The sequence below is a fragment of the Harpia harpyja genome, chromosome Z (assembly GCF_026419915.1).
Source record: "Harpia harpyja isolate bHarHar1 chromosome Z, bHarHar1 primary haplotype, whole genome shotgun sequence".
NCBI classification, from domain to species: domain Eukaryota; kingdom Metazoa; phylum Chordata; class Aves; order Accipitriformes; family Accipitridae; genus Harpia; species Harpia harpyja.
The window spans coordinates 11,359,505-11,387,272 of NC_068969.1; the positions used below are offsets into that span (position 1 = coordinate 11,359,505).

Sequence of the window (27,768 nt, forward strand, 5' to 3'; positions counted from 1 at the left end):
AGCCTGTCTTCACAGGGGAGGTGCTCCAGCCCCCTGATCATCTTCATGTCCCTCCTCTGGACTCGCTCCAACAGGTCCATGTCCTTCTTATGTTGGGGGCCCCAGAGCTGGATGCAGTACTCCAGGTGGGGTCTCACCAGAGCGGAGTACAGGGGCAGAATCACCTCCCTCATCCTGCTGGTCACGCTTCTTTTGATGCAGCCCAGGATACGGTTGGCTTTCTGGGCTGCAAACACAGATTGCCAGGTCATGTTGAGCTTCTCATCAGCCAACACCCCCGAGTCCTTCTCCTCAGGGCTGCTCTCAATCCACTCATCGCCCATCCTGTATTTGTGCTTGGGATTGCCCTGGCCCACATGCAGGACCTTGCACTTGGCCTTGTTCAACTTCATGAGGTTTGCAAAGGCCCACCTCTCAAGTCTGTCAAGGTCCCTCTGGATGGCATCCCTTCCCTCCAGCACGTCAACCGCACCACACAGCCTGGTGTTGTCGACAGTCTTGCTGAGGGTGCGCTCAGTCCCACTGTCCATGTCGCTGACAAAGGTGTTCAACAGCACCGGTCCCAGTAACGACCCCTGAGGAACTCCACTCATCACTGGTCTCCACTCCGACATCGAGCCGTTGACCACAGCTCTTTTAGTGTGACCTTCCAGCCAGTTCCTTATCCACCAGTTTAGAGACAAGGATGTCATGCGGGACAGTGTCAAACGCTTTGCACAAGTCCAGGCAGGTGATGTCTGTTGCTCTTCCCTTGTCCACCAATGCTGTAACCCTGTCGTAGAAGGCCACCAAATTTGTCAGGCACAATTTGCCCTTGGTGAAGACATGTTGGCTGGCACCAGTCACCTCCTTATTTTCCACGTGCCCTAGCATAGGTTTCCATAAGGATCCGCTCCATGATCCTGCTGGGCGCAGAGGTGAGACTGACTGGCCTGTAGTTACCCAGGCCTTCCTTTTTTCCCTTTTAAACAGGGAATATACACACACACATCCACATGAGCACACACATAAGTCTCTCACTATGTAAAAAATATGCATATATACACATACATAATGAAAGACAGAACTGTTCTCTCTCTCACACACACACCTCAAGCAAGATACATATGCGCACTCATATATACAGGGAGGGAGAGATGTTCACGCACACAGAGTTCTCTGTCACTGTATGTACATACAAACACACATACTTATCTAGAGAAAGGGGGGGAGAGCTGTTCAAACACTAGTCTCCTACTACACATGCATAAACATATATGCATATACACATACACACTGGTATTAGGGAAGAGAGATCTGCTCTCTGATAGACACACACACTTCTATCTCTCAATATGCACACATACACATATATATACACACAGAGAGCGAGTGAGCATGCACTTTTCACACACGGCCACACATTACCCCCTCTATAGAAAATTGCATACCTACATCTCTACTTGGAGAGAGGGCTGTTCACACACAAATGCATGCACAGTACTCTCTCTCTCTGCCCTCCCCCCGATACATACATGCAGAGAGCTGTTCACACACATTCTCTCTCTTGCTCTATCTATATTTTTAGACATATATACATAACCAAATGAGCAAGAGCGATTCATACACACAACCACATTTTCCATCACTCTTTCCACCTGCCTCGCCTCCCCACCCCGTCTCTGGGGTGCATAAATATATGCATATGTATGTATATATCTCAATATATTCTCTCTCTGTATGTATATGCGTAAGTAGAGAGAGCAAGTGCCAGTCTCACACACACTACTTTCTCTTGCTATATATATGAATAGATATAGATACATATATACACAGATTGTTCATACACATAGCGCTGTCTCTCCATATATACATATATAATTAGAGTGCACATGCTATTTACACAAAACCACACTATTCTCTCCCCATATGTATGCATACATATGTATATACTTAGTGAGCTGTTCACACATGATACTCCTCTCTTGCTATATGTATACATATATATGCATATAAACATATATGTGCTCTCTATATAGACTGTTCTCACATACTTTTCTCACTACATATATATAGATATATACTTAGAGAGCTGTTATCACTCACAATTCTCTTCCCATATATACACACACGCATATATTTTTTTATATATATATATATATATACAGAGAGACAGCTGTTCACTCACACAATTACACAATTCTCTCTTGCTATACACACACACATATACACATAGATATTGGCAGGGGGAGAGGTAACAGGTCTCTCTCTCTCTTTTCCCCTCTCTCCCCCCTACATATATACTGAGACCTGTTCAGAGAACTCTTCTCACACACACAATACTTTTCATGCTATGTATATCACATATATATGCATATAAATATATACACACAGAGGGAGACTGTTCACATGCATACAAACATAATTATCTTTATATATACACACACAGAGAGGCATATATACTTCGAGTGCCCTGTTCACACCCCACCCCCCCCCTTGATCTCCATCTATATTATATGTGCATACATAAACATATATACAGGGAGAGGGCTTTTCACACACACTCTCTACCCACCCCCCCCCCCAATACATACATCTATACTTAGTGAGCTGTTCATGTAAAAACATATACAGAGTGAGCAAGAGCCATTCACACACATTATTCTCTCCTGATGTACGTGTGTATGTATTCAGATATGTCTATATACTTGAGAAAAAGAGTGAGAGCTTTTCAAACACATGCACACACATTTTCTTTCATTCTATCTCTCGCCCCCCCTCCCCCCATGTATAATCTCTGGGGTCATAAATATATACAGATATATGTTTATATCTTGATATATATTCTCTATGTATATACATATGTAGAGAGCAAGCGATAGCTATGCTCACACACACACAGTACTCTCTCTTGTTATAGATATGCCTGTACAGATGCATATAGAGACACTGTTCACACACATACTTCTCTTTATATATGCATGTATACATATATAAGTGCTGTTTACACACACACACGTATATACAGTGAGCGCATGCACGCTGTTCACACACATGCATCATTCTCTCACTACGTGTATATACATATATACCCTTAGAAAGGGATAGAGATCTCTTCGCATGAAGTCTCCTGCTATATATATACACACACATATACACATATGTATATACAGAGAGTTGATCTCACACACACACACACTTCTCTCATTATAAATACATACACACACATACATACATGCATATATACTTACATAGGGAGGGGAGAGTGACCTGTTCACTCACCTCTGTCTCTGCACATATACATATATACTCATGGAGAGAGAACTGTTCACACAAACACACAACTCTTTCTCGCTATATATATACACACATATATGCATGAATATATGATTTTATATATTGTAACATACATAATTAGAGCTGTTGACACACACCATGGTATCCCCCCTTATCTGTACATATATACTTACAGATACACAATACCCTCTCTCTCTCTACATATATACATACATACCTACTTACACAGTGAGCTGATCACACATATTCTCTTGCTATACATGCATATATATGAGAGAGTGTGTGCACTATTCACACACACAGAAACAGAGCATTCCCCATATCCCTGCCACATATACTTTAAGTGATTCCTATATATGTAACTAATTGTGTGTGTTTGTCTGTATTTTCTACCATTCTCTCTGTCTTCCCCTCCTCCCCCAAGAGAAAGACCTACAAAGAGAATGGTAAAAAAAAACCCTCCCCTTCACCACCACTCCCAAAAAATGCATGTGGGATATCTGTATGTATGTGTGAGATTGTGATCTTTCCTACTCTCTCTTCTGCCTCCATATATAATATCTGGGATGCACATATGTATCTGTTTGTGTATATCGATCTTGATATATGTTCTCTGTCTGCGTGTGTCTGTGTATATGGAGAGAGAGTGCAAGGGAGCTGGTCATTCCCCCCCTCCCAACTCAGACGCAGATATCCCCATAGTCACCTCTATATTGAATTTATTTAAATATTATTTATGTGTTTGTATTTTCTTTCATTTTGTGTCCCTGTCTCCCTCCCTCCCCCTTTCTCAAAGAAATATAAAAATAGCTAACCCTACACACACACACGCACCCTGCATGTATATGACCCATTTATATATGTAACACTGAAATATAGAAATAATATATAAATATATGTAAATAATATGTATAAAAATAGATATGAACCATACATAAGTGTATAAAATATAAAAAAATAAATATGGGGGGGGTATCCCCTGTGTGTGTAGACAGAGAGGGAAAGAGAAGAAACACACATGCACACATACAAATATAAGCATATAAGTATAAAATAATTTCAAATGTGTCTGAGTGTGTATGATCATCTCTGTCTCTCCATATATGGGGGTGAGATAATACATAGACATACACGTTTGTATGTGTGCATATCTATATCTACATCTATACATTCATATTTAAATGTTTTGATGTAAATATATAAATAAAATGAGGGTAGCCATACCTGTGTGAGATAATTTTTTCTTTCTCTGAATATATGTGTATATGAGAAATACTTTATGTTGCATGTGTGTACATTGGTAAGCCTGCAACCACGTATGTCTCATAAATGGAAACCTATAACGAAACTCACTTGTGCTCTCTGTCTCCGAGCCTTGGGATATGTCTGTGTAAAGTAGACTAGCACCACACACACTCGCATGCACACACACACTCTCTGTGTCCATGCTGTCTTGTTTGTGCTCTTGTGCTTCTTTGCTCTTTTGCTCTGTAGCCCACAAAAGATGTGTCTTGATAAATATATACATATACACAATACTGCCTCTGTAAATGGGTTTGAATGGTAAACCACACACACACAGATGTTTAGCTAAACATATTTCTGTGTACCTACAGAATCCTGACACATTTTTGTGCTTGTAACACGCATTTCCCTACAAGCACACTGGGGTGCATGCCGGGTGGGGGTTCTGTGCACACCTGGGTGCTGGGGCTGGGGCAGCAGCGGGGGCTGGTGGCGGCGGCAGCCGTTTGGGGGCTCCAGGTGCGCAGGGACACGGCTGGCACCCTGCCCGCCCGCGGTGGCTGCGGCAGTGGGCGCTGGCAGGCAGGAGGGCTCCCACGGCAGGGTCAGGGCAGGTAGCAATGCGGGACACGTCCAGCCGCAAAGCCCACCCGAGTGCCGCTGCCAAGGCACACACCGAGCTTTGCCGCCCCAGGCTTCGCAGCTTGGCATCTCTGTGCTGCTTTCCATGCGACGGCGGTCGGTCTTTAATTTCTTTGAGGCTACTCCCCCACACAGGCCCTGCAGCACAGATGGGGTTGTGCGATTCCCCGGCTTTCATATTTGCACCAGCGTCTCACAAAACACAGCTGCCTTCACAAATGGCTCCAACCCCTCGCAGGGAGAAGCCGCAGCCGCCAAGCCCCACACCTGGCTGCCCTGCCACAACCTCACACAGTTTTACCCACTGGCAGGGGCCAGGATCACACCCATTTGCAAATTCAGGGCACTGGTTGTAGCTATTGTGTATTATACTTGGTGTGGACTGGGGAACAGTCCCCCTCCCCTTGCACCAGCCAGCCTCCTTCTTCAGGTCTCTCCCTCCTGCCCAGCCATGACCTAGGCAAAGAGCAAATCAGTCCTCGAGCTCAGCTGCCTCAGTGCATCGGCTGAACCCCTCAGCCTCTTCCAGGGCAAGGTTTCCTCTGCAATTTGCCCAGCAGCAAGTCACCCTTGCACACATCATCATTGCACCTGCAACTCCTCAGGCAAAAAGGTCAGCAAAGAAGTAAAAGCCAGGAGGCCTCATTGATGCTAGGAGTGGTTTTGAGTAGTGGTTTCAAGCACACTTGTACCCTGCAGGCACAGTCAGTCCAGTCAGCTTCTCCAGTCCAAGGCTTCTTCAGACCACAGTGATGACAAGCGATTCTTGCAGGAGCACCAGTCTCCATCGGTGACAGCATCAGCCCTGAGTGTAACAGCAGGGCACTAATTCCCACACTGCTTGCCTCCTACACTGTTTTTTTGTACACTTGTGTGCATATATATCATATTCCCACCTGTGAAAAGATTGGTTGTAGGTTGTAAATGGAATCCTCCCCTCCCCTTTAGCACCCATAACATCCTGTGGCAAGGAGCTCCACAGCTGTCCTGCACCCTGTGGAGCACTCTCCCTTTGCCTTGTCACTGCCAGTTTATTCAATGGGAGAGAGATTAAACACAGGATCTCTTCAGGGCTCATCCACAGCTGCTCTGTGCAGCAGCCCTTTCAGCCTCAGCTCTACCACCCAAGGCCAAAACAGCAGGAGGCAGGTGCAGAGTTAAGACCATCCTCTTTCCCCAAAACATCACTTTATAGTTACTGCTCCCCCCTCCCCCAGCTTGGCTTCTTCCATGCTAGAACTGTGTCTACAGAAAACAAATGCCAAGTGATGCTTTAAATGGAGATGAGCAGAAGGTCTGAGTCTTTCAAAAAGATGCAGACAGGAAAGTGGTCCCACCAGGACACATTGCTATTGCAGAGTAGTTATTTGAAACTGATGTGGACAGCAAAAGCCCAGTCAAGTGAGAGAAAAGCATGATAGGACAAAGCCATAAAATAGGATATAGAGCACAAAGACTGTTAGAAGGCTCTTGAAATAACTGGCCTCATTTCTCTACACATTGTTTTCCATCTTCCTGTGGGCACAAGTAGTGAGCTCAGCCTTGCTGAGTGCAAGTAGACAGTCATGCCCAGCATCTAGAAATTAAAGGCTTCACCTTAACTCACTCTAAGGTACCCTATGCCAGCCTTGCTTCCCCTCCAGCTGAAGCACCTAACTGGTGAGCAGCGAAGGGCTCAGCCTGCTCTTCTCACCAACCCCTCCCACAGGAGGGTAGCAAGAGCTTTAACAGCACTGCCCTCCCCTCCACCCTTCCACAAAGGTTTTCATATGCCCAGGACAGGGCTGAAGAACTATGCTCATAGGAGAGTGATCAGGTCCAGCACCATTCCTGCCACTGCAAGCAGCTTCAAGAAAAGCAGAGGGATAGCTGCCCTACTACAGTTTTGGGTCAGCCAAGCAAGCAGGGCCTGCTCAACCCACTCCTGAACACCATCTGGAGGGCATAGACTTTATAGTAAGGGGGAAGCACAAACATCCTTCAATTAGCAGGCACTGGCTTGCTAAAATGACGACTAGACAGAGGAAAGAAAGCATGTTAGTGAAGGAAAAAAAAGAGAGTCAGAAACAGGAGTAAACAAGAAGGTTTGTTCTTGTTAAGTTTATTGGCATCATGTTTGTCTCTTTACATAAGAGCTCAGCCTACGTACTAGAATGTAGACCTCTGGAAAACAGGTAGAAGGGCTCCATTTAAGCAAGCTACAAACGCAAGAACAAATACCAGGAAGAAAGGAAGAGAGGAAAGGGACTAGATTGCCAAGTTTTTCCATACCAAAAATCCAGATTAGCAGTCAGTAAGAAGAAAGGGAAGATCATAGTCCAGGTCATTCATCAAGAAACAGCTACCACAACCCAGATGGGAGAGGAGCTCCTTCCACAGTACAAAGAGCCACTGGGACACCTCAGCTCTGGCTTCTTCTCACACTCGCTCCAGGATGTTAGGAGTTAAGCAGTAGGGGAGGTGAACAAATGAGGTCATTTCATAGCTGTATTTAATTTTAAATCCAATAATCCAGTGTGCATATCAATGCTGTTATGCAAATCTCAGAATTTAGATACAAGGAAGCCAGACAGATTTTCCAGAAGATGAAGCCTTTTTGGCCTCAAAACAAGAAGGCTTACATAGTTCATCTCCACTGTACAGAATACTGCCTCTATCTGGACTTTGTGTTGCTAGCACGCTGCAGTTCACAAGTGTCCTCCTCACTTTCTACACAATCTGTGTTTCAGTACTTGAACATGTAATTCAGGAATTTTACACTAATTTATACATTTTTAATTGGTTGCATATATTAACATGTACTATAAGATTTTTCCTAAAGAAGCATTACATAATACATGGATACTGTAAAAAGATTTGATTAGTTAAAAGTAACAAGCATTAACAGAGATACATACAAAACTCAACCTAGTTGGACTGAGTGCTGAGCTTGCAATGAACTATGGGTAATCAGCCTTTCCAGTTGCAGCCTTCACAGGGGAAAACACGAGACAGTTAAAAATGTATGTAACTTGTTACACAGATTACCTGTAAACAGTTTCTCTCCATTGGACACCTGGAATTAGATTCAGTTCCAAACATACATAAGAGTTTCCATTTTAAACTAAGAGAAAGGTCTGTTACCATGAATTGTGATGTGGATGGTGTGGGGACACGAGCTCTGAAGTACGGGACTCACAGATGCTCATGGAAGATGGGTGGATTTTGGCAGCTGGAGATGGAAATTTTTTTAAATTTCATTTTAAACACAGAAGAGGGGCTGTGTGTTTGAAGGCCTAAGTGTGATATTCATTTGTGAAGGACTGTGCTCAACCCCTCCCTCTCCCCTCAGCAGCTGCAGCTCTCCGCAGAAGCCTTCACTCGGTCATTCTTGTCTAGTTTGATGGGTTCGGGGAATTCATTGTAAAGCTCCACTTCGGTTTCCTAGTGGGAGAGAAGGGAGGAGTTAGTGCCATGGCTCTATGGACAGCTCCTAGCATGCAAGGAGCCATTCTTGGCTGGGGAAAACTGTTGGAGAGCCCAAGGCTGCCCACAACAGCTGAGCTTGGCAGGCAGGACCAGCACTGACAGAGGGCAACCACTAGCCCCCTCCCTACCTGTTTAAGTGCATTTCGTGCAATCGTCTGGAAAGCTTGTTCCACATTAATGGCCTCCTTGGCACTGGTTTCAAAGTAGGGGATGTTGTTTTTACTGTAGCACCAGGCTTGCGCCCGTTTTGTGGTGACCTGGGTGGACAAAGAGCAGCATCACCACCTTCAGCTACACAGGAAGGGGGGTTTATTTCCAGGGCAAGGCCAGAGACTGCTCATATCCAACCTGAGCTAAGGCAGCAGATCTGACCTCATCAAAACTACAGCCTTGATAGAGAGCACAGGAGACTGCTGCCCACCACTAACTACACTCAGCCCCAGGGCAGGGAGCACCATGCCTGAGGAAGATGAGGGCACAGACTGCTCAGGCATCTGCAGAGCAGGGACTTGCTCCCATAGGAGTTTCTCAGCAATTCTGAAGGAGGAGAATCAGCTCCCCTCCTTGCACCTACCCAGGAAGCTGCTGCAATCCTTCCACCAGTGGGCAGGAGTATGCTGTGCACAGGGGTTTGATGTCTCCAGGCAGGAGAAACTCTACCCCAGTGACACACAACAGCTGAGCCACACTCAGGCACCTCCCACTCCTGTTTCTCAGATAACCCTCCTGTATTCCTTCAAGGTCTCCCACTCCAGCAATTTCTTAAGAGGAGGCTAGCAAGTCCCAGTACTCACTTGTCTGTTTTCTAGGTCAATCTTGTTTCCCAGCACAACAAAAGGAAAGTTCTCAGGATCCCTTGGACTGGCCTGAATGAGGAATTCGTCCCTCCAGCTGTCTAGGGTTTTGAATGTGTTGGGGGCTGTGACATCAAACACCAGCACACAGCAGTCTGCTCCCCTGTAGAAGGCAACTCCCAGAGACTGAAATCGTTCTTGTCCTGCTGTATCCCATATCTGGAGCAAAAGACAAGGCAGGTAAGCCAGCTCTACTCTGACATAGTCAGTCCACAATTAGGGCATTCATTTCAAAACTCCCCAGCAGGCATCTACAGCCCCCGGCTAGACAGAGAGGAGCACCTAAAGGCTTGGGAATTTCTGTAGGCACTAAGTATCAAGAGCCTTAAACACCCTTCTAAATATAGCTAACCCTTTTTGTGCTCAGCCTCAGCAAGGGAGATATCCTTGTTCTGGGCAAGCAGGACTTTGGTATTAGGGTCAGCAGGTGACCTGCCTGCAGTGCTTCGGTGCACTTGGGTACCAGCACAGTCCAAACACTCCTCTGATGGCTGCAACAGGGCTTTTGCTGCCTTGCAGTCAGTCTCACCACAGAGACATGGAAGCTTCAGATACAAGACACTTAAGCAGACTGGCAGGTTAACATTGTACCCACAAGACACACAGTAGCACGAACAGTTGACCTGACTAAGGAGTCCCTTCCCAGCCCTTTCCAGTTACTGAACACTAGGGAAGTGCATCTTTCTAACAAGATCTAGTTTACTGACAGTACCAAATGCTGGTTTTTAAACTGGGCCTGACAAAGCTGCTCTTAGCTGAGCCCAAACTGATCTTTGCCTTCCCTTGTTCAGCCCATGCACAGATTTGTAGAGAAGCCCAGCAGCACCTATGGCCAAGACCTGTTCAATGCAAACAAGATTCACACCCAGTACACTGACCCCTGCACCACTCTGGACTACACTGGAGCAGATACTTCCACGTAAGTGTGGCCTAGGCAGCCAGGCACCCCTTGCAGCAGGAAGCAGTCACTCCTTACCTGCATTGTCACTAGCCTGTCATCCACCATGACCTCTTTTGTCAGGAAGTCTGCGCCTATCGTAGCCTTGTACTGGTTACTGAATTTCTTGTTCACATACTGGTTCATAAGCGATGTCTTCCCCACCCTGTACAGAAAGACAAAAAAGACTAGGTAGGCTGTGTCTATAACACTGTTTGAATTAACCACCCTGAAGAGAACATCCCAGTGCCCTTTGCCTTCCACCGTAGCCTCCTGGCCTTTCAACCAGGGAAAATGCACCCACCTCTGGAAGAAGGGGCTTTTATAGAAACAGATGCTGAGGCAACACGCTGAGTAAGAGCATTAGCTACCTAAGGATACAAAGGATTACAATCTTGAGAAACCTTGTTTCCCCACCAGTAATCTGATCCTCAGTAAGGAGTATGCATCACATTATGACCATGAGGGCAGTTTTGGAAGAACATGAAGTGCCCCAGAGAAACCCACCAGAAACAGTCATCTTCAGCCTCTGCAGGAGGAGGAGGTGGAAGAACAGACAATCTCAGGTGGCAACAGCTCACATACACATCTGCTAGGCACCCAGAAGTGGAGATCTTCCCCAGAGAGCCAGCTTAGAGGCTCACATGCCCTCTCTGTGGCTGAGAAACACTCCTTGATCAACAGCTTGCTGGGCACAGTGGTATAAATAAGCCTTATGTCATGGGAATCAGGTTACAGCCTGCACCACAAGTAACCTGTAACAGCTGAGCAGACTCCTTGCTCAACAGCACAGAGCAAAGCCTTTCACTCTAAGGGGCAGGCTCTAGCCAGATCAGACAGAAGCTAAGCAGATGGCTCAGTATAAACTATGTCTCTGAGAGTTTTAAGAAGTCACCTAAGATTGCTTACTAGCAGGTTTTTTCTTTTTTTTCTTTTTTTTTATTTAAGTGAAATGCGCATTTCAACACCACATGTCCTCCTTGCAGAAAGGCTATTCAGTTCTGCTACAGGAGTGGCCTGCCCACCAGATTTCCCGTTTAATATTGTGGCAGGACTTCAAGATACTAAACTGTGGGGACACATTCAGGACAGAGGGTAGTGAAGAGTTCTTAAAGCTGTAAGGTAACACAGCTATCTGGGGCTGTAAAATATCTCCTCCCAGCACTGCTGGTTTCTTACAGTGCATCCAGGCTCCCACTAGCCAAGAACACCACTCCAGCTAGGTGCAGATTGGCAACTTAAAGGCTCCTTCACTTACCCAGAGTCTCCAAGGATGATGACTTTCAGTAACACTTTCTTCCTAGAAGTCATCTTTTACACTAGAAAGGAAGAGCAACAATCCCATCAGACACCATTAGCATGTTATTCCTCAAGGCAGAAAGCAGCAAGTTTGGAGTCTGAGAAACCTGACTCCCAGCAAGGAACCAGCGAAGGGCAGGGCCCACCACTCCTGAAACCAGACTCCTTCAATTCAAGGCTACACCTGAGCACTAACCAGGTGTTTGTCCATTTCATAGGCAGGGCCATGTCAGACCAGCAGCAGCAACTTAATACCAACAGGTAGATGAGCCAAGCACTTTTCCTTTACAGTACCAAGTCCATTTTGGACCCTATTTCCAGGCCATTTTGTGGGTATACTCACCTAGGCCATCTCCCTTAGCCTCACTGGAGGCAGTGCAGTAAAGCATATCAGCTCCCAACACAGAATAATTCTTATACATGCTACTAAGTGAGATGTAAGCCAAGATGTGTCTAATACCACACTCAAGCTTTTTGTATGCTGTTCAGTAGTTTCCCAGTGGAAAAAAATAAAAGAAAAAAATTAACCTTTCAGGTTCAGCAATAGCTTTCTCTAGCAGCTGTGCTTTGTGAAAGTGTTGAGTCCCAAGGATACACTGTGGTTGAAGCAGTCACAACACAACCACACAGGCCAGCTGAACAGCTGAATTACAAGGCAAACTGCTACCAGACTCCACAGCTTTGCTGAGAGCTATGAAGCTAACTACTGCCACCTCACCTTTGGTGGAAGGACAAGTAGGCTACAGCAATAAACCTCACAACATTCAGTCTATTACTCTGTCAGACGAGTTGTTTGTTCCATTGCATCCTGCCATGACTCCAGTCCACTTTATAGGCAGGTGGCTCTGAATGGGCCACTAATGGTCCATCCAATTAGCAAGAGAGAGATTTGAACTCCAGAAATCCACACTCTTACTTGCTCCCAGGTCTCCTTCAGATTGGTGACAAAGCTAGAAGTACATCAGCTGCAGCAGCCCTGAATACACTTCTGGATGTGCTTTAGCACAGTGAGAGCAAGTACAAAGTCTTGCTATTAGTGGCTGAGCATGCCCTTCTTACCATAAGGCCCTTCTCCCCACCTCTGGGGGAATGGATGAGACAAACCATTCTTAGGTGCTCAGGCTCGATCAGATAACAGACCCTGGTTTGGAACTGACCTCGTCCACAACACAAGGACTCCTTGGCTTTCCCTGAAGAGCCCTGCAGGTTCGGTATAGCAAGAAGAGCCAGAAGACAGTTATAGCTGTGCTACTTGAGTTCAAAGACCCTTTGACAACAGGCTTCGTGTATTAAGCCCTTATATAGGGACTTGGTTACCCTAAAATTCCCATCCTGCTACACCACATTCATTGCACCACACAACTCCTACTCTTCAGGAGCTATTCCTGACTTTCACAGCTAAGGAGGCCTTCACTTCTACAACAACATGGATATATACATCTTCTGAGCAGCTTGGTCCTATGCATTTCCTGGGATACACAACAGTCTCAGCTGCTAGATAACTGCAACCCACTTCATCCCACTACTACAGGAGGTAACACGCTCCAAGCTGTAGGAGCCTCTTACTAGATGCAGAGTCCAGTTGCAAAAGGTCTTAATCATCTCAAGCTTTGAGTGTTAAAAGACATGCAGTCTTTTAGACTTTGCCATCAGTGAATGCTGCAGACGCTGAAAAAGCCCTCCTGCGGCTGACATAGGTAGTGGTGCACTTTCAGCCACACCTTGTTGGACTGCACCCACCTCATGCATCTAGTGATACATCTAGATGGGAAACACTGTTGAGAAGATAACAGCCAGAGGCTGTTGAGTGAGCAGCAGCGACAGGCCACCCACAGAGCTCATGCTATCCTTAGACGGGTGTTAACAGATGCCAGAGAACCTGCACAGGACAGTTTCTCCAAGTGTAAACACCTCTCTTTTCCAAGGCTGTCTATGCTGGACTGCATTGCTCAATGATCCAACTGGCAGCCTAGCTATACTACCAAAGATATAGACAGCTGAAAGTTGTCAACAACCCCAACATTTAGTCCTGCTTCTGCTCTTGCCAAGATCCACACTCTATAGCTTGTCTCCTCTATGGCCATGGGGAGAACAGCCCATGTAAGCTCCTTCAAGCAGACTGCACCTCCTGTGTTTTCAAAGCACATAGCACAAGTGACACATGCTAGCCAAGCCAGAGACTCTTGCAGCACAATCAGCCCAGATGGAGCAAGAAGCAAGTGAGCAGAGCTTTGAAACAGCTTAAAGACAGCTGTGTACACTGAACTGTCATGGAAAACATCTTTATAGGTTCAGGTTCAGTGCGAGAGTCACCTGTTTTCCTCAGGACAGAGGAAAACAACTCACCCTGAAGCAACTGTGCCAGAACCCAGCATGTACTGCTTCTATTTTCCTCTGAGTGTTTTCAGTATTGCTTGCCACTGGCTGCTGCAGCTCACTGCTTCCTGGTATTCGAAGCAGCTTTGGACAAGCTGGCATTAGTTCTCATGCTCAGGGAGGGATTTGCAGAGCCCTGAATTACAACACTAAATCACACTGGGTGCTTAGCACCCAAGTTCAACACAGCCTGAAGTCCCACTATGAAGGGAGGGGAAACTGCTCCGTCAAGTCTCATTACCTTGGAAGTAGCTCAGCTGAGCAGCCACCTGCAGACATGGGAAGGAAGTCTGAGTCAGACCTGACACTGTCTTGTCATAGCTGACGGGCTACCCCATCAGTGTGAAGGGCTATTACTGCCCCATGAACACCGGTCAGGTGAGACACTCAGCTTCCATCCCAGGTTATGCAACGGATATGAGCCATAGCACAGAAAAAGCTGCCTCAGCTTGGTATTTGGTTTGGGCCATGAGACAGTGAGGAACTCCAGTCCTGCAAAGGGCCAGCAGTGGACACTGCCCAGAGTTTCCCACCCCTGTTCTACTAGGCTTGATCAATGCTGCTTTGAAGCCCAGTCAGTTGATGGGCCAAGCCCTCTTATTAATCTTCTCATTACAGGTATAAACAGACTAACACTTCAGAGTTATTCCTTGCCCAGTACAAGAAGGAGACCTTGCCTTTGGAGAGGCACATCTCCAGGTCTTGGAGGAAGTACTAGTGTTTGACCTCCTGGAGCCTTCCTAAGGAAAGAAACCCCTCTAAGTAGCATCAGGTTGCTCTCTACAGCACTGCTATTTTTGCTATTTCCCTTATCTTTACCATGTTCTGTGTGGCTGAGCAGGTCTCCAACAGCAGCTGCAGCTTTAAAGCAGCTATTTGTGCTAGACAGAGGTCTGACTGGTCCTAGCAAGATCTTCAATCTAGATGGATTGAAGACATCCCCATTATCTTAACTGGGGTTTTCTTATGAAACAGCCCAAAGGGTCAAACTACTCGAAGGACAGGATACCATGCCTCCTTCAATGTTTGCTTCCAGCCACAGTGTTTTTAACAAGCTGAGATACTAGCAGTGAAAGACACTAGTGCTCTCTGAAGGTCCTGTAAGTGAAGCCTTACTACAGTCTCCTTAACACCATGCAAAGGATTTTGGTGACTTCAGTTCATACTAAGCCAACAGCAAATACAACATGTTCATGACAGAGGATGCTTCCACACACTGCAGTTCAAGTAAGCTCAGAAATACCTCAGTTGATCCTGGTTACAGCATGCCATTTGCTGTGTCAGTAGAACAAGGTACAACCAACCAACCCTGGGCCAGGTTCAGTACTCAAAGATTTGCTTGCCTGAAGTCAGAGGCAGTTTATGATTATTCCCTTGTTAACACAGGCTGTTTCTCACATTATATGGCATCGAGTAGGTTGATTACTGCCTTCTGTCCCAGAAATGGAGCCCACATACATGCTCTAAGCTACATAGATCTCATTTCTGGTAAGCCTTGCTAGAAAAAAAAAAACAACAAACTAAGGGAGAGAAAGAATATAGCTTTAGCTCACAGACAAAGCAAGTTTGAATACCTGAAGGAACAGTTCTCTCACATGAGGAGTTTCTCCAGTCACACCTGCAAGAAACATTAAATTACTGAGCTAACTGAGATATAGGCTGCACAAGGGTTTTCCCCCATGCTCTTGCAAAGACCAAGCTCAGCTTGAGTTGAGATCAAAACTGTGATAGTGGTGAGTCAGTGGTATCCAAGTCTAAGACTATTTTGCACCTATACATGCAGCTTGTCTTGCTTTATGATATTTGGTATAATTACTCTAGAGCAGCATCCTGTAAGAGTCACATAAGCCCTTAAGATGGCAGTGTGCGAGCTCACACAGGGCTCAGATCCAGTCCCAGGAGCATTTCTGAACAAACACTTCCTTTTTTAGAGATATCATGAAGAAAAACCTGTTTGTTAAGATTTGATCCAAGACATCAGTTCTCTTTTACACTGTGTGAAGTCTCTTGGAGCGAGGTCACCTGCATGACTGCTCAGAACACAGCCTACCAGCACACCCAGCTAGCCCTGCTCAGCAGCCATCAGGAATTTTCTGTCAATCAGGACACCAGTCAGAATCATTCCTCCTCCTGGCTTAACTGGTGCCAAAGGAATGACACAGCTGCCTCTAATACTGGAGAGGAGTCCTTCCACTCAATTTTTAATGCCTATCCATTTAAGCAAACAAGCCATTAACAGTATGTTGACCCTCATGAGATTAAGCCTCATATAGCATGCTCTCTCCCACAGTAGTGTTATTACCTTTCTAACACTGGCCTGCTGGAGTAGCAAGGGAGAACCCCTAACATCTGACCTGCAAGTGTTACTGGCTTAGCTGATCTGAAATGAAGAGTTAAAACCTGCCCTATGATGCTCCATAGTGCTACAGCTCCTCAGATGCAAAAGCAAATAAAGCCTATGCCAAATCTAATTAGGCTTCCCTTCTTGCTTCAGAGTACATTACAACTGTCCTTTCACTTGCTATATTAAGACAGCAGCTTTAACTCAGAGCAGAAAGGGATCGTTAAGGATTCCTTAGAGATGTTCACATGTGTCAAGTCACAATGCAGGCATTTTAGTATTAATTAGGTTGGTAAAAGCAAAGAACAGTAGGAGCTTGCATTGATGGCCCACCAGATCTCTTGAATTAGCTATCCCTTAACAGAAGTAGGCCTTGCGATAGGAACACCTTGTTAAGTTGCTCATGCACAGTTTTAGTACGGTAGCTAGCCTTGGGGGGGAATCTCACCTCCATGGAAGACAACTGCTCCTTAAGCAGTGGCATACCCATACCAGTTTTGAACCTGCTGACAAGCTGCTGGAACAGTCCTTACTGTTGGAGCTTTGCTATTAAAAAGTTCAAGTCACAATCCTAACCAAGAACCAAAGCATGTTTAGGCAGAGGCTAGAAGAACTGGTACATTTGACCAGGAGCTCTCTGCTTTTACATCTGCCAGTCTGCCATCTGCACCTTCTGCTAGAAATAAGCTGAACACTGAAGCAAAATTGTCAGATTACACCTCTCACCTTGTGTCCTTTGCCAGGGATATTTAACACTATGCCAACAGGGCACAAAGCAGTAGGTGAGCAAGCACCAAGCAGAGCTAAACTCACTGCTGGACTTATGAATACCTAGTTCTGCTCCCCTGTCCCAGCAGGCAGCACATGAGTAAAGCAGGTGTTCCACAAAAAGCCACATTTGAACCTGAAGCGCTGCAGGTCTGTTCTGGGTGCTGTGGCTGATAAGCAGAGCATTCACTTCCCCACTATATCACAGGACCTTTAGTAAAAACACCTAACCTTGAGAAACCCAATCTGGATAGAGCTGTACTCCATTAGGGGATACCACACACTGCAGTGGGCTCACCACACTGACCAGACTGAGCAGAAGACAGCCACACTTGAACACTGGAAGAACTTTCTGCCCTGAAATGCAGGAAAAGTGTCCTGAAATGCAGCTAAGTGCATTTCCGACACAGAAACACCACCTCTGCTCACTGTTCTCTCACACAGAGGAGGCTGCAAAGCATTAAGTCTCTGTACTGCACTAAAGAGCTATTTTTATTCTCCCCCTTCAATGGTTCTGCATTTCTTCAAGGAAACTCAAGCTGGAAGAATGATTCAGGACCAGCTCAGTCAGACTGAACCAGTTTCTTCCCAGAAGTAGCAAGTTCCCTAGCATGTTTAGCACCTCAGGGGGTTATGTCTGCTTAGACCTTCAGCCACTGAAATAAGATGCTCACTGGATGTTTGTCCTATTCTTACAGGATCAAGCAGACCGGACTGGCACATATCACTTGCCCCATGGTCACACTGTACCCTGCCATGATTCATCAAGCCAAGTTTAGCTGAGGCTTTGAGTAGACACATGAATTTGTTCCAGTTCAGCTACCCTGAAAATGCAAGGCCTCATCCTGAGGAAAGGCAGATAGTCTGCAATTGCCATTAGTTGACCAGGATCACAGTTTCCACTTGCAGAGCACCCAAGTGGTCCAGAAACCCTTTGTATCGAAGCCTCAATCTCCAATTGCAGCAGGAGCTCAAGGTGGAGCTGAACAAATTTTACCAATACCATTTAGTAACAACAGCTTGGTTCCAACTACCTGGTCACACAGACATTGCTAACCAGGTGTCTGCTAATGCAAAGCTACAGGTGACAGCCTGAGCAATTCAACATGAATGCCCACCTAGGACCTGCAGATACTAACCTTTAACATCTCTCACTTCTCCCGCAAGTGACAACAGCCCACGAACAGAGCAGAAGCCGCATCCTTTCATCTGGGAAAAAGCTGAGCACCAGCCAAAGGACAATCATCAGGGGCTGTTACTTTCATATGAACATGGCTTAAGAGGTGCCAAGTTGCCTTTAAGGAAGAAACTAGAAATAAGTCTGCCTTTGGTTTTTGGGGTTTTTTTTTTTTGGTTTTTTTGATTTTTGGGGGTTTTGGGGGGTTTTTTTGGGTTTTGACTGCTACAGAGCCTGCATATTCTCCTACCAAACCTGAGTGCTCTACAAGTGGACAAGTACCTAGCGTCCTTGCACTGAGGACTGCTACAGAAGCACATGAAGTTCTAACAGCAAGTTGAGTCTTGCATTGACAAGGGCTGCACAAGCAGGACAGTACCCTCTTCCACTCCCATGATAGGTCTACTAGGAGCTCAACTTCCCCAGCTGGCTGGAAGATCTCATCTAGGAAAGCCTCACTTTTAGTGGGGACATGTGCTGGCTTTGTGCCTAAAAAGTAAATTAGGAACATCTTGCCATTTGGGTTGACAACTTGCAAGAACTGCTCTCTGTAAATAGGTTGCTTTTTAGGGCAACAGGCTCCTACAGCCCATACAGTCAGAGGTGCTTTAGAGGTGCTTTCAGGCCTCACTGATGCACCACAGAGCAGCAGTCAGTTAAAGCAAAGCCCACACCAAAAGCAGCTGGCAAGATATTCTTGTGACAGCTTCACAGAAGGGTACACTCTAGCTGCTGCTGTATCAGTAGCATCTCAAAACTGCTTTCCACCTCCTTCCTCCTCACACTTTTATGTTGCTGTTCTAACCAACATATTCCCTCCTGCTGGTACACAGCCAAGAGCTCAAGTACAGCTCATCATTCCCTCTTCAGGAGGAGCAGGTAGGCTGCCTGCTGCTTACTGCAGTTTTACCAAGAGCAGGCTTCTGTCCAGTTGGTGCCTTTCCCAGCCAGCCCTGTGAGGCAGGAATTACCTCTGTTCAGGGAGCTGGGAGCCTCAGCTACAAATTAATTTTTGATAGCTTGTGTAAAACATTATATTGCAAGTTATCAGGTGTAGGTATGCTGTCCAGTGTCTCCCACCCCCACCTGTGAGTCCTAAGCCAAAAGCTTCACCTTCTTGAAGAACAGCCTAGAGCTTTAGATGCTTGATAGCACACTGACATGGCTCAGGTCAAAATAGAATCTTAAAACATGTTTCAGTATCCCAGAGGAACTGCCTTTTTAGACTACAGCTGTCTGCAGTAAGTTTCCACCTCATTTTGAGGGTGGAGTTGCAGCCTCCAGTGCTGGAGGAGCTGCTCTAGGACCAAGTGAAGCTCAGGAACCAGCCAGCAGCAGCCAGCTACAGCTCAGCAACATGGCTTCAAGTTCAGTTCATTGGCTGCTTCAATGTGAAAATCAAACTGATGTGACATGGTGCTAATAGCCAACTGACCTGGTCTGCAAGCTAGCTACCAGATGGATATAGACACCAGGCCCACACACATACCCTACTGCATCCTGTTCCTGGTAACATGCTCTTAAGACAGCTCAGTGCTAAAGGGAGAGAATGATGGGGCAACATACAGCTTGGGGAAACATGTAGGAAACCCAGCTGGAAAGCAAAAGCTTTGAAACAGTTGTGAGCAGAATAGGCTCTTGGTGTGATCAAGGAAGCTCCAGAGCTGGTGCTGGGGAAGACACTCCTTGCAGTGGCAACAAGGTTTTAGCTTGCCTCAGACATACCCTCAATCCGCAACTGGAGGCTCTAGGACACATCCCTGCTACGGGCAAGGGCTCAAAGAGCTCCTTGGAAGAAGACACACCAATGGCCAGTTTGCCAGAATCCAGATGACACAGGGAAGGCAGAAGCAATGCCACTAGTAGGAGCCATGTCTGCAGTGGAATCACAGGACTTGCACATGAGAAGGGGTCTGCCCTGCCTGAGGTCTCAGCTCAGCTGCAGCTCAGTTAGGGCTGAGAGTGCTGGGATTTGGAGAGCACTGCATTCCTGAGAGGCACTGATGCATATGATCAGTCAGGCTCAAAGCCTAAGTTCTCAAAGCCAAGTTCTCCAGTCCAAGTCTCACTGATTCACAGCCCTGTTACACCTCCTGGCATTCCTCCAGATCAGAGTTGTTTTATGCCTCCACAATGGTTAAATACTAGATGTGGAACTCAACAAGTTTCTTGTTCTAAAGCTGCCATTATGAATTGTGACTCCACCCTAGAAAAGTCCAAACTACATAGGGCTAGCCTACAACCCCACATCCAGGAAGGTATAAAGCTTAGAAACTGATCTCTACCAGTTTAGATATCACGGCAGCCACCTTCTCTTGAGGAGATATCATGCTGATCTGACTACATGGTTTGAGTGGGAGCAAAACAAGCACGGAAATGCATTTGCTTACTGTAGTACCAAGGCAGATGTGTCCCTGCATGTTTAGTCAGACCACCAGTGCACATACGAGCAGTGGGAAAGGTATGGAGGTAATTTCTTGATGTCTACAGGAACACTGCTTTGCCTAGACTGCTGCTTAGCCCAAGATTACAGCAGCACACGTAAACTCTTCCAGGTGATAAACACCCTGAGCCAAAGGGAGGAAGGGGAGTGCAGGAAGTGTCCGTAGCGATGCAGCTAGCTATGCTGTACAGCCATCCTGGGTGGATCACTTTGCTCCTCAGCAACCCGAGGATGATCACCATCATCTCCACAGCAGGTATTTGGAAAACAGCAGCTGTGTGCAGGAAGGCCCTTTAGAGCTAATGCCACACAGTAACAAGATCAGGATTCCCAGACAGAAAGCCAGTGCTGCTGAAGTGGTAGTCTTCAGGTTACAGGAAGACAGCTCCATGAGAAACCCATACCCACAAGCTTCACTGAAAGCTAGATGTTTCCAGTCACTAAGTTTTAGTCCACCAGTTCCTTCAGCAGCTGAAGAGCCCTTATACCACAGGATATCTTTCTCCCAGGAATGGGCAGACATATACAGAGCCCTAACAGGCTGATAGCAAGTGTCTGAAGATCTTCAGCTAGCCTTCTTTTGGAGGCTCAAGTTACATTGTCATTCAAGAATGAGTATTGCTCTGCCCCTACCTTCCAGGAGGAAACAGATCCCCTTGTAAATCCTACAGGATTTCAGGTAGTTCCCAGCTGATTTTCCCCAAGGATCAAGCTGTTACAAGAACAGGCATGCTTGCTTTAACACCCCTCCCCCTTTATCAGAGCAAGCTCAACTTCCCCTATTCTGCCCTGGGGGAGACAATCTCAGGATGTGGGAGGAGAGTTGAGCACATTGCTGGCTGCTGGGAGACACTAGGCAACAAGCCATGTGTCTTGACTAAGGGCCTTGCCTACGCAAAGCATTTCAGCTGTACCAGTATAGCTTCATGTTGCCATGCCTGTACCAGAATGGCCTCCTTGGTGGAGAGCTTTCAAATCAAGCAAGACAAATCTTATACTACTAACTGGAACATAGCTATAGCACCCATACAGCGTGGTTTATACAGTCATGTCTGTCAGCCTTTTGGCACACAGCCACCCAACCAGCAGAGCCAACCAACAGTTTCAGTAACCCCTATATGAATACCAATAGCCCAGCACGGTTCTCACATCAGGCCATCCCACTGAACACAATTCCCCCATTACTTTCTATAAACCAAGCACAGTGCCGGGGCAGCTGTGTTTTAATCTTTGTGTCCAAAAGATAAGGCTGACCAATTCAAAATATTGCAAGTCAGCCAGGCCACTAAGAAACATTAAAGTTGTTAGATCTTTACCATATCTGACAGTATTTTTCAAGTACTCAAGATTAATTTCTAGTTTTGTCTACAGCTTCCTAAGGTTTCACACATTCCCATCATGCTTTCAGTTTTAGAAACACAGATTGGAGGAGTTAGATAACTTTGCAGTGGTAAGCAAAGCACAGATCTTAGACCTTGTGAGTGGTAAACAAGCCTTGTTTATCTACTCCTGGCTGCTAGCTTCCCATCAGTTCCTAGAGGCTGGGCAGGAAAAAAGCAACTGAAGGGAGACTTTGACCAGGGTTCAGGCCTTCAGGTCAAACAATGGCCCTCAGGAAGCCTGACAGACCCTGTAGCTTACATCTGAGATTCAGATGCAAGAGTGAATATTGTCTCTTCTTCAGCAACAGGAGCTCGATAGAAGAGATAGGACAAATACCAATGGGAGATCCTACCACCAGACACGTAGATGTGGAAAAGTACAAGACCAACACTAATGGCAAAAACCTTACTCCTGTACATCTATTCCAGGAGGTCCTGTTCTCAGTAATGAGTGTTCTAGAGAAGAGGCTTCCTCTAGGGACAGGTTGCAATCTAAGAACTAAACCTTGATCTGCAAGCAGAACTCCAGATCCCACACACTCAGTACCTCTTACTATGCTAATGCAGTTTGCAGAGCAGGAAGGACAAGTATTTCAGTACCAGTCCCAGGATGGGAGTGTAACAGGTCGCTTGCCATGACAGCTGAGTCGGTCCCTAACAAGGAATTCCTGCTGTGGAGACTGTGTTTCAGACTGACACTTCATACCCTCATACCTCTTACACAGATCCTGCATCAATACTTCACCAGCTCAGCTATCCTCTTGACAAAGCTCCACAAAGGACCAAAAAAGCCTCACTGAAGTGACATGCATGGTGAAATTAAGAGCATGGTGCTGGTAAACTGCATATTCTTGGGGGGGGGGGGGGGAAATCAAGCCTAGGCATGCCTCAGTTACAACCATCTCACTGCTCATGCTTGAGACACTGTTACCACTGTGCCAGTTTGGACTTCAGATATCATGATCTGTGTCTGGGAGCAGAGGGGAAGAGCGAGCTACAGAGCCAAGTGACTCAGCCCTCTTGAGGGAGACAAGCACCAAGCAGGTTACTTTCAAGAGGATGCTGCTTCCCAGCTGGAGAGAGATCAAGGGTTCAGCACAGACTCATTAGATAAACTGGTAGCCCCAGCAACCAAGATCCAGGTACTCCAGCCAGGTAGCATCTGAAGGCAGCTCCAGTTGCCTGCCTTCACTTCTGTCCACCACTTCACTAGTCTAGTTTGTCTGCCAAGTGACCAAAATTACAGTATGCAGTGATACAAGACAGACTCCAGAAAAATACTGTTTTCTTAATTGACAATATAAAGATCTACTCAATTTCATTTAGGAATTCCTGCTTGAAACTCATGCAAGTACCATTAGATACAATTAGTCACCTTAAGTTGGCATTTCAAATAGTTATGGAAAGGCAAGAGCAAATCACTCACTACATTAAGTGCCTTTAAATTATATAAATAGGAATCTGTGCCACAAGTTTACACTTCAATCCCATCTCAAAGGCAGTGCACTCCCTCCTGAAGTTTCACTGCCCTGTGAAAACAGCCATGGCCTCAAGAACAGGTTCCCTAGCAAGAGAAGTCAAGGCTATTTGAAATCAGCTGTAAATCAACACACTCCAGTGGCCTTGACAAGTTTGCTTCCCTCCCAGTCACTGACCGTGAGTTAGCAACAGCAGTGTTGACACAGCTTCCCCCATGGACGGAGCGCTCATTGCTGGCACTAGAGAAGAGGAGCAGTCTCACAGGAACAGCGCTAACAGCAACAATGACATCACCACGGCAGATCTCCACCGAGCAGAAAATGCAGCAGCACACTGGGTTTGAGCGCTGCATCCCCGCGAACAGAGCACAAAAGCAACAAGCGCGCTGGAAGCCAGAGAGCAACCTTGTGATAAAGGGGTATCCCTTCACTGTCTGCTATTTCTGAACAGCACATGTGGAGTCACTGACCTTGGGCACTCATTTGGAAGTTTTATTCAAGGCACATTGAAAGGGAAATACGATCTTCAATAGAGCAGCTAACTGCAGAACTGAAAATGGTATATTAACTATTGTCATTCAATTAATTATCCATACCTAATTCAGTTTTGATAGGCACAGCTCATGTTTGGATTGTCACTGCAGAAAGTGACCCTTTTATCCTCACAATCTACTGTCACAACTTAACTATGTCTGAAGGCAGACTGTTATACAGCAACTACAAGAGATGATTTTAGGAAGCTGCAGGGGGAAGCCAACTGAACTCCAACTCATCAGGCAATTAAACAGCAATTATCAAAACAATGCTGTGCAAGGATGAAGTACTTCAGCCTCCAAAGGATGCAGGATTGCTGTCAGACAAGCAGCATACAAGCATGCTAGTGCCCAGCCAAGTTCAGCATTTAGGTAAGGTCTTATCTGGTAAAGTCTTATCCATCAAGGCAACAAGCTTTAAATTACTCTACAGTTCTGCAAGGGAATCTTAGGTCCATCAGGCCCTAGTAACAAGGGCTTAAGAGCAGTTCAGGTCACAGCCAAGGAAAAGCCCAGAAGACGTTAGGGAACACTGGCAGCATGCAAGGTGAGGGTTCTGTACTTGTTTATCAAATGGTAATTTACTTCAGTTACTGAAGAAATTGCTATATTATAACAGCAGGGACAACTATCAGTAAGTATCTGTGAGCCCACACATCCACCAGTTTTAGAGAATGCAAACAGCTACGCACCCTATTCCACAGCACTTATTCCCAAACCAGGGCTTGCCAGACACCTATCTCACGATGCAGCATTTAAAAATGCACCCTAATCAAGCACAAGCAATTTTGTTTACAGCCAAATGTTAAGTTCTGCATAAACTAGTCTCATTTTCACAGAGAAGTCAGACCAAAATCCCATACATGTTAGAGAAAGCTATTTATAGTTTTGCACAGATGGTTTGATTGTAATTGTCATGTTTCCTCAAGGACAAGCTTTGCCAGAGATTTGCTCCAACAGGTAATTCACATAACCTTCCAACACAAGAGTCTTAAAACAGGAGCTTCAAGAAGGTGCTGCAGAAATTGAATCCAGTAGCCCTCTTGCCCACAGGCATTCATTTTGGGTAGTAAACCAAGCAAAGTGGTATCTTCCCCAGATGATTTCAGACGAGAGCCTATGGCAGAGCTTGTACATTTTCCACTTTCAGTTAAGGATTCATCAATGTTGTAATATGTCTGTGCTACTCAGTGTAGAGTTTGATTCACTGGCTTTGGTAGGAGGGCAGGGGTGCCTGTAATGTAGCCTCTGCAACGCAGTTATTTAAATTCTTAACTTGGCACTTCTGCCTTTTAAGGTACAACTCAGTGTGCCACGTTGAACTATTAGTAGGGTATTTGAGGACATGGACCACTGCATGACACCACAGGGAAGAAGAAAGTTTAATGTAGCTACTGCCTTGCATCTTACCAGTTATACTTCTCACTGCAGGTTAGGAGAGCAAGAAACTGCTATTGGATTTTTAAAGTTTTCCTTATTGAGGGATCAGATTAACCCCATCTTACAGCTTTTCTACACCAGAAGTAGAGTATTAACATAATAGCACAAAAAAAAGGGGGGGGCAGCACTTGAAAGTAACAGTATTAGAGCTGCTTTGGATTCTGAGGACTCAGGCCAGGCATGGTGGGTCTACTCATTAGTTCATGGAGGGCAAGTCATGTGTTCAGTCAGCTGTTGGAAGTCACAAGAGGGATGGGGGGAAAAAAAAAAAGACAAGTATACTTGTTCTTCCTGAATAAGTGCAGCAACGAAGTCCCGATTATTTAACAAGGAATATTCAAATGACTCCACCCACTTTAACCTCAAATACAGCTCCTGAAAGAACAGGGTACATTGACTCCAGCAGCCTGGCTCTACTGGAAGCATAGCAAGGCTGCAACTTCTATCATACACTACTAGTACCACTGCAGCCCATGAACATGGTACAGCTGCAAGTAAGCATGTAAATCATAGCCAGCCAAACACTGGGGCATAGCTGGTAACGCACCACTTCCCTAAAAAGAGAGCTCTCCACTACCCCCAGCCCCAATTCCCACATGGCTACACAGAGTGCTAGGCACAGGCCAGAGCTGGCTGGCCAGCAGCAAGTACTGGAAGCTTTAAAGCTTCCATATCGGCAATTGTCAAAGAACAGCTTGCTTACAGTTGGGAGGACTTTGTTCTGTCATGTATTCTCAGTTTACATACAAAACCCCTCATACACACATATCACAACAGCTCTGCTTATCAGCAAGTATTTTCAGTTTTCAGGGAGATAATACTGAGAATTCCAGCTTTGACTCAAAGGGTTTGGAGTTACTCAGTAAGACAGACTCATTTCAGTGCTGAGGTTACCTATCATACTTCAGATTAAGACAGCCTTTTTACAGCTGTTTTACTACTAAAACAGTCCCTCTATTTACAGGGAAGACAGTGCAGTTGTGTTAAATACAATGATTAGGTATTTCCATATTTATTAGTCTATATATACACCTAGAGACTAATAACATATCTATCATTTAATTTACCTTATTATACACTCACAGCCAAAAGCACTTCCAACATCCACTCTAATACTTCTTAAAACTGACTCAGGCTTTACACACACTGCGAGCTACTTTCGCAATAACTGCCAGTCTGTTCAGCCGCCTGTTTTGTCACATTAATTGCTCCCAGGGCAGCCTGCTCATCATAAAAGCGATATCCACCGACCACCCAGAGCAGCATTTCACCACCCCAACCCAGCGCTTCCCCAAAGACCAGCGCTCGGACCACTTTCGGCCACCAGCTGCCCCAAAGCCTCTTCACGCTTTGAGAGGAAGCTACAGCAGCACCGCCACATGTCACAGACAATACGCTCTCCTCCCTGGCAGGTACCACGTCGGGCCTCTTCAAACCTCTCAGGAGAGCAGGCTCCCACAAAGGCCTCGAGAAACGCGCGTCTCGGGGAAGGCCTGCGGGTCCCCACTGCCGCGGCGCTGCGCGGAGGAACCCTTTCCCGGCGAGACCCCCCGCGGCCTAGCTCTATTGTTCCCGCAGAAACCACAGGCCGGGCCCGGCACGGCTCCGGGGAGCTCGGCACCCGGCAGCGCCGGCCGCCTGACCCCGCCACGGGGGCGGGCGAACGCTAGCCCTCCCCAGCGGGACAGGCCCCGGTGGCGGAGCCCGCCCGGGGAGCACGAAGGCAGCGCCACCCCCCCCGCCCTGCGGAGAGGGCCCCGGTACCCCCCAACCCAACCCGGCGCCAGGGAGGGGCCCCGAGCAGCGCCCCCCGCCCGGCGACTCCTGCGGCCAGGGCGGAGCCGCCACCCCCGCCCTAGGCCAGCGACCCCCACCCCAGCGGCAAGGCCCCGGCCCCGGCTCCGGCTCCCCGCAAGGCCTCACCTGGTGCGTGTGCCGCGGCGCCCGCCCGAGACTCACTGCCACCCCCCCCGCTCGCCTCGGTCGGCTTTAATGGGCCCAACAGCCTCCCCGCTTTCACTTCCGCCTCCCCCCCGACAACTTCCGGTCACGGGGCCCGCCCGCTGCCCCTGACGTCAGCACGCCGCCCGGCAGCCGGCGGAGTAAGGG

General features: G+C 46.6%; 1 protein-coding gene across 2 annotated transcripts; it reads right to left on the minus strand.

The window, feature by feature from the left end:
- Positions 1-7,236: 7,236 nt before the first annotated feature.
- Positions 7,237-27,746, minus strand: RAB7A (RAB7A, member RAS oncogene family). 2 transcript variants are annotated; one of them, XM_052777384.1, is made up of 6 exons: positions 27,583-27,746; positions 11,681-11,741; positions 10,462-10,588; positions 9,426-9,644; positions 8,760-8,888; positions 7,237-8,586 (listed from the first exon to the last, which is right to left on the minus strand). In XM_052777384.1, the coding sequence occupies exons 2-6, from the start codon at positions 11,731-11,733 to the stop codon at positions 8,491-8,493; spliced, it is 624 nt and encodes a 207-aa protein (XP_052633344.1). In that variant the 5' UTR covers positions 11,734-11,741; positions 27,583-27,746; the 3' UTR covers positions 7,237-8,490. The 2 variants fall into 2 exon arrangements, with proteins under 2 accessions (XP_052633344.1, XP_052633346.1); XM_052777386.1 differs by lacking the exon at positions 27,583-27,746 and adding an exon at positions 15,672-15,696.
- Positions 27,747-27,768: the final 22 nt, after the last annotated feature.

Excerpts from the sequence above, each read along its gene's own strand:
- RAB7A (XM_052777384.1), bottom strand. The coding sequence starts at position 11,733 with ATGACTTCTAGGAAGAAAGTGTTACTGAAAGTCATCATCCTTGGAGAC. Across the intron at positions 10,589-11,680 it reads ATCATCCTTGGAGACTCTGG|GGTGGGGAAGACATCGCTTA; the intron begins GTAAGTGAAGGA and ends CTTTCTGTACAG. Across the intron at positions 8,889-9,425 it reads TTGACCTAGAAAACAGACAA|GTCACCACAAAACGGGCGCA; the intron begins GTGAGTACTGGG and ends TTGTCCACCCAG.